Below are 14695 nucleotides of genomic sequence, written 5' to 3'. Positions count from 1 at the left end.
AGAACAGGCAGAAGGACCGAAGTACACTGCTGAGGGGAGCAGCGGGCGGCAGGAGAGGTCTGCGCGCCATGTGGGACCCTCCTCCGGTGGCCAGGGAGCAGCCGGGGATCGAACCAGCGCTGCAGAGGCTGCGGGCAGCTTCGCAACCCAGCGCTCAACCGCTGCGCCACCGGGGAGACCCCACAAATATTCTTTTCTCCTTTTTGTTATTGATATCATAAATCACATCTTTTCATATTTTGTATCCATTAATATACTTTATAGTTATACTTATTTTTATACTTTTGTGTTTTAGCTTGTATGCTAGAATTAATGATTTATGCATCATCATGAAATATTCTGTTATTGTCTGTACTATTCTGTAATTATTTAACTTTTCCAGTGAGCTTTCTACTTTAATGTTACTGTTGTATTTGAAGTACTCTCTTTAGAATTTCTTATAAGGTAGTCTAGTGTTAATGAACTTTTGTTTATCTGGGAGAGTCTTTATTTCTCCTTAATGTTTGAGGACAATTTTATAGAATATAGTATGCTATTTGGCAGTTTTTTCTTTTAGCACTTTGAATATGTTACCCTACTCCCTTCTGGCCTGCAATGTTTAGAAATCTCTAGATAGTCTTGTGGTCGCTTCCAGTGTATTACCAGCTTTAACTGCTGCCTTTAAGTTTCTCTTTATCCTAAACTTGACAAATTGATTACAATGTTTTTAGTGTGGACATCATTGCATTCATTCTTTGACATTATTTTTGCTTTGTATATTTGCATGTCTATTTCTGTCCCTGGATTTGTGAAGTGCTTGGCCATCATACCTTTAAATAAGCTTTCTGCTGCTGCTTTCTCTCTCGTCTTCATTTCCCATAATGCATATATTTGACCTTTAATATTTAATGGTGTCCCATAAGTGTTTTAGTCTTCTTCACTTTTTCATTTTTCTTTTCTCTTCTGACTTGATAATTTCAAATGACTTTTCATCAAGTTCTCTTGTGTTTGATCAGGTATGTTGTTGGGCCTCTGTAGTGAATATTCCAATTCAGTCATATTCTTTAGCTTTAAAATTTCTGGTTGGATCATTGTTACAGTTCCTATATCTTGATATTTAAAAATCATTTTGTATTTTTAAAGCACTAAAACCCATCTAATGATATTTTAAAAAGTTTTATTTATCTTTACAGTAGTAATTAAAATTAATTATACATGGTGCTCTTTTGGATTTTTCAATAATATTGCTAAGGCATCTTTGGCATATTAGCAGGGAATCCTGTAAGTAGGGTGTTACTAAGCCTTTCTTATTTAGTAAAGAATGCTTTTATTATAATAGTGGAAATATTTCAATACCATGTCACATCTTTTTTAGAAAAAATCTTAAAGTTTGCTCAGATTCCTATTTGTTGTAAGAAAACTGGAATGTCATTCTATATTAAATAAATCTAATTATTATGTGGCATGTGGCTTAGTAATAAATACTGTCTCATTTCAAAGTAACTTGTTTTTGTTGTTGGAATATTTGGCATATGGTAGAAGCTAGTGGGTTATTTGAACCACTATTTAATTGATTCACTCTCTTAGAGTGAAATCTGGTGCTCATTTCAAGGATGGCGATCAGAAATGCTGACTGGATTGTATATGTTAGTGTAGCTTTAATTTTGTCTTAATTTGGATAATATAATTATGAAAATATTTAAAACTTTGTGATAGAAACACATGAATCAAGAGTTTCCATGGATCATGTCTTATAAACTTTTGATTTATATTTCACTGCAGAAGCAGATTTGTGCCCAAGTATAGCAGAATAGAAATCAAATCACCATTCTGTTTCAAAACAAATGCAAGTAAAGTAGTTACAAACATATAGTAAATAAAATTTGATTCAAAATGTTGTATCAGTTTTTTTTTTTTTTAAGATTTGTTTAGTTATGCATACGAGAACTGGGGCACAGGCCAGAAGCTCGGCGGGTGAGAGACTGAGCAGGGAGCGGGACAGGCAGACTGAAATACACTGCCGAGGGGAGCAGTGGACAAGACAGGAGAGGTTTGTGGTGCCATGTGGGTCACACCATGTGGGTAGCTCCCTGGCTGGCCAGGGATTGAACTCGTGCAGCAGAGGCCGCAGACAGCCTCATACTGCTGCGCTCAACCCCTTGTGCCACCAGGGAGGCCCTGTATCAGTTTTGTTATTATATAATATACACCTTCTCCTGCTTCTAACCACTTCAGTTTTTTAATTTGTTCTGGATTATTCTTATTTATACTTAGTCTGTTATTATGAATTACATGCCGGTCAGAAAATTATGACATGAATCTTTTCCACTGTTCACTGTTGGTTTGTTGATAGGCATCATTGTGCAGTGTATGCTCAGGGATAGCTGAGAGAATTCACCAGAGCCAGAGCAGGTTGCAGAACAGGCAGACTAACAAAGTACACTGCTGAGGGGAGCAGCGGTTGCTACAGGAGAGGTCTGTGCTCCATGTCAGACCCTTGCCTGTGGCCGGGGATGGAACCAGCACTGCAGAGGCTGCGGGCAGCTTTGCAGCCCAGGGCTCAACTGCTGCACCATCAGGGAAGGCTCCATTCTGTTGGTTTTATGACAGTATCACTTTACTCCCTCCTTCATTTTGATCCTCTCTGTTACAGTTTAGAAATTAATTTTTGTCATGAGTTACTAAAATAATTCTTTTTGAATTTCTATTCTTTCAGTTTCTTTGCTCCTTTAGTCTATTTTACATAGTTGCCCTAGTATTCTTTGTAAAACATTAATTTTTCAGTGGCTCCCTGTTTGCTATATTCTATTTGATTTACCCTCTTTTTTTTGTTTTAGTTTTTCTAGAAGACTTACCTTTCACTACCCAACATAAATATCTCTTCTGAGATTTTCTTAACCTTTACAGACATAGATAAGTTTACCTATCCTGTGATCCCATGAAATTTTGTCCATACTTTCAAAATGGCTCTTAAAACTTCTTAATCTTTCTTAGTGTTGCAGGTTTTTCTTATGAATCTTAACTTCTTATAATTCAGAGACTAGGACCTCCCTGGTGGTGCAGGGGTTAAAGTCTCAGTGCTATCAAGCTATTGCCAGCCACTGCAACATGAGTTCTATCCCTGGTAGGGAGCTAACACACCTGGCATAGCAGACCTCTTCTGTCTTGCTCACTTCTCCCCTCTGTAGTGTATTTCAGTAGATCTGCCTGTTCTGCTCCCCACACTGTCTCTGGTGAATCCTCTCTCACCCCCCTCCCCCAACCTCTGGCCTATATCCCAGTTCTTGTAAGCATAAATAAAAATCTTTAAAAAAAAAAATCAGAGATTGGGTCTTATTCTTCTCTAAATTCTTTTTTTAAACACAAATTTTGACATACAGTAGTACCTGTTGAGGAAATAAATGACTGAATAAATGAGCATATGTATATGTTATTATGTATATTGATTCACCTACCACAGGAGATGTTTTTTTCATTTTTATTTTTTATTTTCATTTTATTTTATTTTATTTTTGTTGTTGAATTTTTTTTTTTATTTTTAAACAATATTTGCTTCCCCTCACCCCTCAGGTTTAGTCCCCATAGAATTTCCTTCCCCAGTGCACCCGTGCACCATCACCACAGTCCCCCGTGCTCCTCCCTCTCTCCTTGATCCCTCTCCCTCCTTCTCCACCACAGTATGTCTCTGATTTATAATTGTCTTTTTTTGCTTTGCTGTGTTTTGTACTATTATTATTTATTTTTTTACACTGATGTCTTATTTGATTCGCCTATATTCCTGCTATAAGTGAAACCATCCGATATTTTTCTTTTTCCTTCTGGCTTATTTCACTGAGCATAGTTCCTTTTTACCATAGATTTTTTAAAATGCACTTGTTAAAGTCACTTCTGTGGCTTGCACTATCATTGTTAAATAGTTTACAATTATAATTTTACTTTTATTAAGAAATTGGATAAATGCAAATTTCTATATATGCATGTATTAAAATATAAAGAGATGCTAAATAGGTAACAAAACTTTCCATGTTATTACCAGGAAGACTGAAAGGATGAAAGTAGGCCTAAAGGCAGCAAAGAACTTTATATCAGAGTGACACCTAGTGGTAATTGTATTGGTCTGTCAATATTTTTAGTGTCCATTTATTACTGAAGTTTCATTTTATTACAGAATCATTTTGGGTTTTCTTATCTTGAATGAATTTAAAGAATTATTATTAATTAATGTATTTTTAATTCTGGTAATATTAGGATACCTCAATCGGTTATTGCCACTATATTGTGCCTACCGTAAAGTAATTTTTAAAGCATATTTTCTTCTATAAAATACTATCTATTGTAAAGCATTATGATCTTAAAGGTAGGTATTGTTATATATCACTACATCTTCAATTTAGCTGTGAAATTAGCCTAACATTCAGGTATTTGTTCAATAAAATCTGCTGAATCAGTGTAAATTTGCAGAGCCTCTTCAGCAGTCTTGGAATGTGGGTAAAAAAATAGTTGATCCATTTGCCATATTTTCCTTTTTGTATTTAGAGTATTCTCTTAAAACTTCTTTTATTATATTAGATCCCATTTTAATTTAAAAGAGTCAGATTGAGTATAGAAAGATTTAAGTGCATTTTGAATGCAAAAAAGTAACTCAGGCTATTGCAATCCAGTTTTTGTCTTGAATATATAAACCTAATTTCCAGTGTTGACTCAGCAACTCAGATTAACTCTAATTTTTGGCACATGCCTTTAAACACTCTGTGCCTCAGACACCTTTTATGAGTAGGAAGAACAATATATGTATGTTTTTGTTATTATAGTACATGTGAAAAGCAGGAAAGAATAGCAATGTTACTTACCTTGTATGGGTGTTGTGAGCATGAAGTGATGAGAGAACTAATTATAGCTTGTATTTTGAGGAAGAAAGACAGTAAGTGTTGTGCATGAGGAGCATTGTTTTTTGGCCCTTCACAAACTGGTATCTTTTGCCTCCATGCCAACAAATTATTTGTGCACTTCCAAATTATTCCAAGTGATTTTAAAATCTAAATAATCAGCAGCTCAAACTATGATCTTAATGCATATCATTTTATTGTATGCATTAGAAATGTTTATTTAACCTTGCTTTACATTTTAAATACTACACTTTCAGTAAAATTTTAGAAAATTAAGATGTATGTAAAGAATGAAGCGAATATCTTCCCTTTCTCTAATTCTTAACTCCCTGTTATTATCAGTTTGTTATACCATGTAAAGTTGCCATTTTATGAAAAGCCTTTAAAATTATTTAAAATTATTGTTCCTAAACTGCTTTTATTCCTCATACACTTTTGTTGTCTTATCTTCAAAGTAAGGTGGTGAAGATCAGAAGTATAGTCTTGTGTTTTCTGACATCATTATTTCTGTCATTCATCTCTCAATCTCTTCTTTCTTCTGATAGTTCCCTATAATCTTCCTTTGAATTCTTCCAAGATAACTTTTTTTGCTTTTTAAAGGAATAAATGTACATTGTGGTGACTATAATAATGAACAATAATTTACTTTCCTGAGGTCTCATATTTAGCAATTACTGTTGCAATATGGAAGTAAGTTCCAGAACACTTTTGTGCAATCAGAATAGGTCATTTTTATTTTAGATGTTTGTTGATTACTTTGGGTTGAATATATGTGAAGTTCTGGGACCATGTGTAAATAAGACAGTCCTTACATCAAGGACTTCATGGTGTAATCAGGATAGGAAAGGAAAAAACTGGGAAAAAATGAACACAATAAATATGTAGTATATTAGAAGGTGAAAGATGCAAATACACTTCTAAGCATTAAATACTTGTGTCCAGAGTAATTACTTCCTCCTTGTTAGCTACTGCTTTTTTTTTCCCCCCATTACATAGCTAATTTCTGCCTAGAAGAAATTTCTTGAGCACTGTTCAGAGATAGGGAACTTTAACAGAAAATAATAGCCTTGCTAAGTTGAAAAAATCTAGGCGATCCATGAGGATGAGATGACTAGAATGTATGGAGATGGTACTAGAAACAAGAGAGCTGCACAGAGAAAGACTTTAGAAATCTAGATTGTGTTTCCCACAAATCGTTGACTGAATAGTAATCACTGCATTTTTAGGTAACCTGAACAATTCCTTGAGTTCATGATTATTTAGAGACATCACAGGAATATTTTCCATGTTAATAATTACTGAGAAATTATGGAAAAACCATCTTACAGCACACCCCTTATTATCTATGTTTTTTAAATGTTGTGCAGTTAATTACTGAATTATCTTGTCTTTTACCATAATTTATGTTGAATCTTGAATTCTTCAAAGGAACAGCATGTTGTTTAATCAAGATTTGAAGTTAAGACTACTGAAATTTTTCTTATTCATTCATCAAACAAATATCAGTATGCCTATTATTAATGCTAGTTCATTAATGATATGTACGAATGTTGACTGTATTATTTTGTTAGTAATATTCAGCCTCTTCTTATTTATACAGGAGAGATTAAACAGATTCTAGAAAATGAACTTCAGATACCTGTGTCTAAAATGCTGTTAAAAGGCTGGAAGACTGGAGATGTGGAAGACAGTGTGAGTTTCTTAATTGTCTAGAAATAAAAGAAAATCAAGTTATACTATTGCTTAATGATGTATGAAAATTGATTTTTATTAATGTTGCTACAAATGACAAATAGATTTGGTAACAGTGATTTAGTTTTAAGTAATCAGCAAGCAACGATTTTTAAGCTAAAGTGTTTTCATGCTAAACAAACAACAGTTTTAAATGAGTTAAGTATGTAAATGAAAATACTATATGGCATGTTTTTCCTATTTCTAATTATTTTTTAGAAGTTAGTTTTGCACTCTTTTTCCTCAAACCTCATACAAACAATGTCAGCAAGTGTCCTGGAATAATTATTTATTTATTGGCTTGGAATAAATTATATGTAGTGTGTACATTTATACCACATATTGATTATGAAACAAATATAACAGAAATTGTTAAAACTTAGAAAATACAAGAATATTTCTTTGTTTACTTTGTTCACAGTAAAATTTTTTGTACATAGTGACAGGTGCATAGAATTGATTATATATTTAGAATTTGCACAAAGTGTTGTAATTTTAAGTGATTAGTTGTTATTCTGAAGGACCCAGTAGAAACCTCAAGTATGTGATATTTCATACACTTTTCTTTTTTGTGATGGAGATGGGATGACAGAGAAGTGAGTTAACTCTGAAGTTTTATTCCAATATTCCAAGGAGAAACAATTATGAAATCTTTTCACAGAGGTTACTGAGTCAGTATTTCAGTAGCCAGGCATAAATTTATAATCTTCAACTTTTGGTTCAGTTCTCCTTTGTGAATGACTTCTGGTAGATATTATATTTATAAAAAATAATTTCATGTGAGCTCATTTGATAATATGAGAAATATCCCAAATATTTTGCTTAAACTTGAATTTCAGATGAGCAAGATATTTATAAATTTAGATACAAGTTTGGGATGTGCTATATTAGGGTCACAAGCATTTTCTCTATAGAGCCAGATAGTGAATATTTTAGATTTTTGTGAATAAATCTTTGTTGCTGAAGTGGTAAGACTGCTCATTTCACATAGCATGAAAATAGCTATTGACAATATGTGAAATAGTGAGCATGACTGTGCTCTAGTAAATCTTTATTTATGGACAAAGAAATTTGAACTTTACATATATAATTTCACATATCATGAAATATTCTTTTGAGGTTTTATTTTTTTGATCATTCAAAAATGTAAGAACCCTTCTTAATGCACAGGCTATACAAAAACAGACTAATTATGTTTCATGGGCCACAGTTTACTGACTCCATAGTACTATATGACTGTTCTAACTGAAACATGGGTTGAAAGAAAAAGAAATACTATATGAGTAAATCAACAATCTTGACAGAAATCGAACACCAAAATATATTAGTTTACATAGCTTTATTATTTATTCTTTCATTTATTGAGAAACCTACAGATACAAATCAGTCTTGCATGGCATTCTCAGCAGTTTGTGACAAGAAAGACAACATTTTAAAAATGTTCTTAAAGCTATGTGTTCTAATATTTGTACGTAGTCTTTGTTATTAATACTTTCAGTTACTTCTTTCTATGTACTCTTTTCTCTAGGTGATTTCTGCTATTCCTCTGCCATTAATTTTCTAATTGCTCCAAAATTTATATTTCCGGGTTAGACTTCTATGACTTCACATATCCAAATTGGTAATTGACTTTTGTACTTGCATATTTTATTGACATCTTTAACTTAACATGTTTAAAATTGAACACTTGATTTTCCCCATGCCATTTCTCTAGTAGTCTTCCCCCAAAAACGATAGCACTATATAGCCACTGTTAAATCCAAAAATGTGGGCATCAGTCTTTACCCATTTCTCAGAACACCTAATCCTTTGGTAAGACCTGTACATTATGTCTCCAAACTATATCTCAACCATGGCTTCCTTTAAGTTTAACTATCTAATTCAGGCCATTGGCATTCTTTTTTTTTTTTTCCCCCCTAAATGACAATTTTTTTTTTTTTTTTTAAAGACCTATTCATTTATACAAGCACTGGGTACAGTCAGAAGCGTGGGAGGGTGAGAGAACTCACCAGAGCCAGAGCGGGGAACAGAACAGGCAGACAGACGAAGTACACTACTGAGGGGGGCAGTGGGTGGCAGGAGAGGTCCACGCGCCATGTGGGACCCTCGCCAGGCGGCCAGGGATCGAACCGGTGCTACAGAGGCTGCGGGCAGCCTTGCAACCCAGCGCTCAACCGCTGCGCCACCGGGGAGGCCCCCATTGGCATTCTTACCTGAACTAGTATAAATAGCTTTATCATTGTTTCCCCAGCTTCCTTTCTTGGATTGTTCCAATACATTCTCCATACAGCAGCTAATGATCTTTTATGTTTTTTATTTTGTTACTTTATTAGTATTTTTAAAAAATGATTATTAATCCTAATTTTTGTTTTATTGATATAACATTGATTTACAACACTGTATATGATTTAGAGGTGCAGGCCCATACCCTTCAGATATATGTTACCGCTCCACACCTAACACCAAGGCACTCATAGTCCTCCACCATAGTCCTGTGACCCCTCTCCTCTTTGCTTTCCCCCTTTTCCTCTGGTATTCTCAATCCCACAGTCATATTTCTAGGATTTGTTATTATTGGTTTTATCTTACCCTTTGTTTTATTTCTTTATATTCCACATATTTGTGAAAACACCCAGTTTTCCTTCTGACTTTATTTTTCCTAGCATTATGCCCTCCAGTTTGATCCATGTTGAAGCAAGTGGCAAGAGTTTGTCTTTTTTTAATACCTGATTCATAGTCCATTGCATATATGCACCAAGCCATCTTTTAAAAACATAAACTGAATTATATCATTCTCCTGTTACAACAGTTTTAATTGCCCTTTGAATAAAATTCAAGCTACTCATTATGCTTTAAATAGCATTGTATTATTTTACTCCCTGTTCATTTTATAGCCTCATCTTCAGCCTTTTTTACTCTCATTTCCATGCTGCAACCATAGAAATCTCCTTTTGAATTCCTCTAATAGGCTTAAATTTTTTGTATCCTCACCTGGCAGATGATATTCAACTGCTTGGAATGCTTTATCCCCAATTCTTCACATGGGTGCCTCTCTTTCATCCATTAAATCTCAAATGTTACTTTCTCTATCAGCTCCATATCAATTTTGGTGTTCAAGGCAGCATTTTCCATTATAAAACATTGAGTAGAAAGGCCGTATCTGTTTCTTTCACCATTGCATATCAATATTCAGTATAATAGGCATCAAATAAATGTGGGGGTGAATAAATTAATAAGTGACTTGAACTGTTCATTTATTTAATCATGACATATATGGCTTGTGGGGGAAGATTTAGTGGAAAATTTCTAAATGATGGTATGGAAGGTGAACAAGTGATCAGATTTAAGTATTTATTCATAATCCACAAAGTGAAATAATGAAAGCTAAAGGGTAAAAATAACTTTCCTATGTGTATATGCATATATTTTGTTTGTTTGCTGTTAACTCTGTAGAGGTAACATAGACCAATTTAAAAAGGATGTACATATATTTCAAATAAAGGTTTAGAACTTCAGGGTGGTTTCCTGGTAGATTGTGAAGTTATGAGTAATAGCCAACTACAGTTCTTCTTCAACTTATAATGAAGTTACATCCTGATAACCCCATCATAAATCAAAAATATCCTAAATTGAGAATGTATATAATATACTTTACCTATTGGACAACGTAACGTAGCCGAATCTACCTTAAATATACTCAAAAAACTTCCGTTACCCCAGTAATGGGAAAACTCATCTAACACATAGCTTAACTTACAATAAAGTGTTGAATATCTTGTGTAGCTTATTGAATAGTTTACTAAATGTGGAAAACAGAGTTGTTGTATGGATTTTCACCGTTAATGAGCACAACTGGCAACACAGTACACTGTAGAGTGTTGGTTATCCTCTGATCATGTGACTGAATGGGAGCTGCTCCTCACTGCCACTGGCCCGTATTGTGAGAGAGTATTTTATGCACATTGCTAACCCAGGAAAAAAAATCAGAATTCAAAGTACAGTAGCATTTTGCTTTTGCCCCCTAATTAAATCTAAATTGTGAGTTGGACCCTCTATACAATGTTTTTGTTAAACCACGGGTCACAAATCATTAGTGGATTGTTAATTGAGTGGATTATAGCCAACATTAAGAAAAATAATAGAAGATGTCAGTGTGTATTTGCAATACACACAGTTAAAGCACCCCACAACAAAAATTCCCTGGAGTAAGAGTTGAGTGACTTAGGTAACCCTTAGCAGAGACCTTATCCAGGTCACTTCTACTTGTAGACTGCAGCTTCTCATCCATTGAGGTGTTCCCTATGATTTTTCTAGGTCTAATGGTCTGTGAAAGTCTACTTTGCCAGTTTTTGCTATAATGATTTTAGAATGAAGTATCGATTAGTTGTGAGGGTGTACTTCTTCAGTGAAGAGATTAATGGATCTTAGTTGTGTTCATATATATTTGTAGCTGTTCATAAGGTAAATAGTTTGTATTTTATTTTAACTTTTAATTTATGATGTGCGTGTGTGTGTGTGTGTGTGTGTGTGTGAGAAACATGACTATTTGGATTCAGTATTTCTTCTGCATTATCCTGTTTAGGAAATTCTCAAAAGATAAAAAAGTCAAATTAAAAAAGCACTAATTTTTCAAGAACTTATAGGAAATTAATCAACAATCATATTTTGTTTATTTTTCTTTTTTAGACGGTCTTGAAATCACTACATTTGCCAAAAAACAACAGTCTTTATGTCCTTACACCAGACTTACCACCACCATCATCATCAAGTCATGTTGGGTAAGGTATTTACTTCTCCTGGGAATTTGAAATGAAAAGTTTGTTTGTTAAATTGCTTTGAACTGTGTGTGTGTGTGTATATATATATATATATATATATATATATATATATATGTCAAAATCAAATTAAATCAGTTTCATTGATGCTTTTAACTGCTATTCACTTTATAACAGTTGTTTGGCTAATTTATTTAATTTTGGTTGTAGAATCTGTTTTCCACAGAAAATCTTTAGCACAACTCCACTATGTAAAAAATAGTAAATAATGATACTTTCGTTTTTTTAAAAAACTGGATTTTTTTTTAGATTTATTTATTTGGGGTATAGGCCAGAGTTGCATGAGGTGAGAGGATTCACCAGAGACAGAGTGGGGAACAGAACAGGCAGATTGACTGAAGTGCACTGCTATGGGGAGCAGCAGGCGAGTCAGGAGAGATCTGCTGCTCCATGTGGGTTGCTCCCTGGCCAGCCAGGGATTGAACTTGTGCTGCAGAGGCTGCAGATTGCTTCATAGTGCGGTGCTTAACCCCTTGCATCACCAGGGAGACCCCCGTAATGCACTTTTATTTGAAAGGAGAGGACTAGAGATGAAGGGGAGAGAATGAGTAAATGGAACTCCAGCTTTTCCCATGGCTAAAGAGGCATACCTTTAAGGAAAGTTCATGGACTCAAGAATACAGCTTGAAAGACACTGATAAAAAAAAAAATTTCTTTTAAATAATACATTCACATAATTTATTTATTTATTTATTTTTTTGTGGGACCCTCGCTGGTGGCCGGGGAACGAACTGGCGCTGCAGAGGCTGCGGGCAGGGGCAGCCTAGCAGCCCAGCGCTCAACCCCTGCGCCACCAGGGGAGGCCCAATAAAAATTTTTATTAAGATTTTTTTTCTCCCTTGGAATAGAGACTCCCATTCTTTTTTTTTTTTTTTAAGTTTCACATTGAAATTCACTATATTTGCAAAAAGTCTGATTATCTTGATACTTAATTATCTATTGCATTATTATTGTTAGATGATGATAATTGTCTAACGTGTAATGCTTATGCCAATGATAGAGTGACATTTTTTGTGAGGACATTGTCACTCTAGAACTTTGTGTAGTATTTAGATTTCCACAATCTTTATACACATTTCCTTTCTTGTTAATACAACATGATAAATTTTTGCAGTACAGAGATGTATGTCCCTAAACTGAATATTGCCAATTTTCCCCCCAAACTCAAGTGTGATTGAAAGGGGCTTCTTAAAAGTAACAGAGGACTCCTGTTCATTTCACTGGTATTGCTAATATCACTTATCCCAAGTTTTTAGGAGCTTTGTGTGGAGAGAAAAGAACCAAATATATATTTCTTATTGTTAATCATACCAGTATAAATAGATAGTAACAAAAAGAAAATTAAATTTGGCTTTACCAAAGTAGACATCAGTGAACTGAAAAAAGCTAAATCTAATGTAATGTAAGCGTTGTTTTAGGTTAAGAATTTGATGATTCTTGGGTTGCTATTTATCTTCTATATTTAGATCACATATTAATGGGAAGTTGAATTTGCACACTATTACAAACAGTCAACAGTACTTATAGTCCTTGTGATTATAGTAATTTTGGTATAAATACCAGAAGAGATTAAATTAAACAAAGTATGGTTCTGTATCTAGTCAGGTAGAACATTATTTTGTAGGTTAGTTAACAGAGTATAATCACTGTCATCCAATATATAATCCACATAATTACAAGTGGATAGGAGATATTATTGGTTATAATCTATTGCTTTCCAGGAACATGATTAAATGGATTTATCAAAATGTCTTCCTGGGCTAATGGAAATGTTCTTCATTGCCATTTGGCTGACCTTAGTTTAATTGCCAGTTGCTCATCCCCTAGACAAGCAGGGGCCTACAGTGCTTCTGAATTGCAATGTTTATTGGAGAACAAGTACTTCATATAGCATTAAAGTAGTCTTCCCTAATTGGCTTTTGAATTTCACCAAGTTAAAATAATGCTGTTTCTTGTGATGGAACAATAAGAAAGACAGAAACTTTAAAACCAAATAAAAGACAGAGCATAGAGTATTTGGTTGGTGAGAAGAGGGGCATGTGGAATATTTTATTAAAATCTAACTAAAAAGCTAAAGTGTATTTCTTTAGTGTGTTTATCTAAATATCTTTCCATAAAGCTAGAGATTATTTTTATGTGCTGTGGTATCTTAAATTTCATGGGAAAAAGTTAAAAAACAAAATTCATACAGAACTTTAAAAGCTAATGGTAATAATTATTTTTAACCTGTGGTATTAATTTTAATTTTTAAAATTAATTTTCTACATCTTCACCTTACAGTGGAGTCCAAAAACTTTTTTCTAGTAAGTTATTTAGCACATCACATTATCAAATATGATAGACAGATAAAATTGCTTTGCACTAAACATAATGGATGAAATTGTTTTTTGCAGAATTTTGTTATAATTGGCACAGTCACAGAAATCTTGTTTATAATTTATAATTTATATTATAAGGAAAATTTACAGTAATTTTGATTCTTAGTTCTATTGAGAATTGGCAAGTGGATAGAAGAATTCTGAAATTGGTAGAGGAAAACAGGAAGATCTATGTACAAATTACCACCTTTTTCTTCATCTCAGATGTGGAATTTTGTTTTAAACCACTGTTTAGGTGGTTGTTTAATTGGTTTTATTGTTTTATTTCTCTGAGATGAGTCAGTGGGATGTTAGAAGATGGGGAGAGAGTGTATAATAAACTCCCTGTTAATTTCAATGAAAAATAAGGTTCTTGTTGCTGGATTCTACCATTTCAGTTCCAGTGCAATGACAAAATGTGTTTTTCTTTATAAAGTATTAATCTCCTCTAAACAGGCTAGGCAACATTGGTAACTCCTAAACAAAATTTATTATAAGCAAACCAGAAATATACTGATTATAATCCATCTCTCCAGACAAAAGATATCAAAATAGGATAAAAATCCTGGATTGCAGTCCCATATTGGCTAGGGTCTTCACTTTTTCATTTATATAATGGGAAGCATTATTTTTACTTGCCAGGGTGGTTATAAAAATTTGGTGCTCGGGAGTGATACATTGTGTTCAAAAGCACAACTTATAAAACATAATAATTAAAATGATTTATTTCTTCTAATAAATACCAATTATGTAGTAATCCTTTTCTTTCAACACCTTCGTGGATTCTTTTAACAAACCTGCAAGCAGCACGGACTGATTTTGGTGCCTATGTTTTATAGATGAAGAAATTGCTGTGTTTAGAAGAGTTGTGGTTTGCCCAAGGTCAAGAGTAAATACCTCTCATTCT

The 14695-nt window shown here is 33.7% G+C and overlaps 1 protein-coding gene across 2 annotated transcripts in view; it reads left to right on the top strand.

The window, feature by feature from the left end:
* Positions 1–14695, top strand: part of FAF1 (Fas associated factor 1) — a gene marked incomplete at both ends in the record, with an annotated part of 326509 nt that overhangs the window by 81820 nt on the left and 229994 nt on the right. For both annotated transcript variants that reach the window (XM_084242620.1, XM_084242619.1), the window contains 2 exons: positions 6466–6557; positions 11283–11374. In XM_084242620.1, coding sequence (XP_084098746.1) covers positions 6466–6557; positions 11283–11374 — 184 coding nt within the window. The remainder of the gene's footprint in view (positions 1–6465; positions 6558–11282; positions 11375–14695) is intronic.

Source organism: Talpa europaea (assembly GCF_964194135.1).
Source record: "Talpa europaea genome assembly, chromosome: 9".
Lineage (NCBI taxonomy): Eukaryota > Metazoa > Chordata > Mammalia > Eulipotyphla > Talpidae > Talpa > Talpa europaea.
Note: the sequence above shows the minus strand (reverse complement) of the source record. Positions and strands in the feature narration are given on the sequence as shown.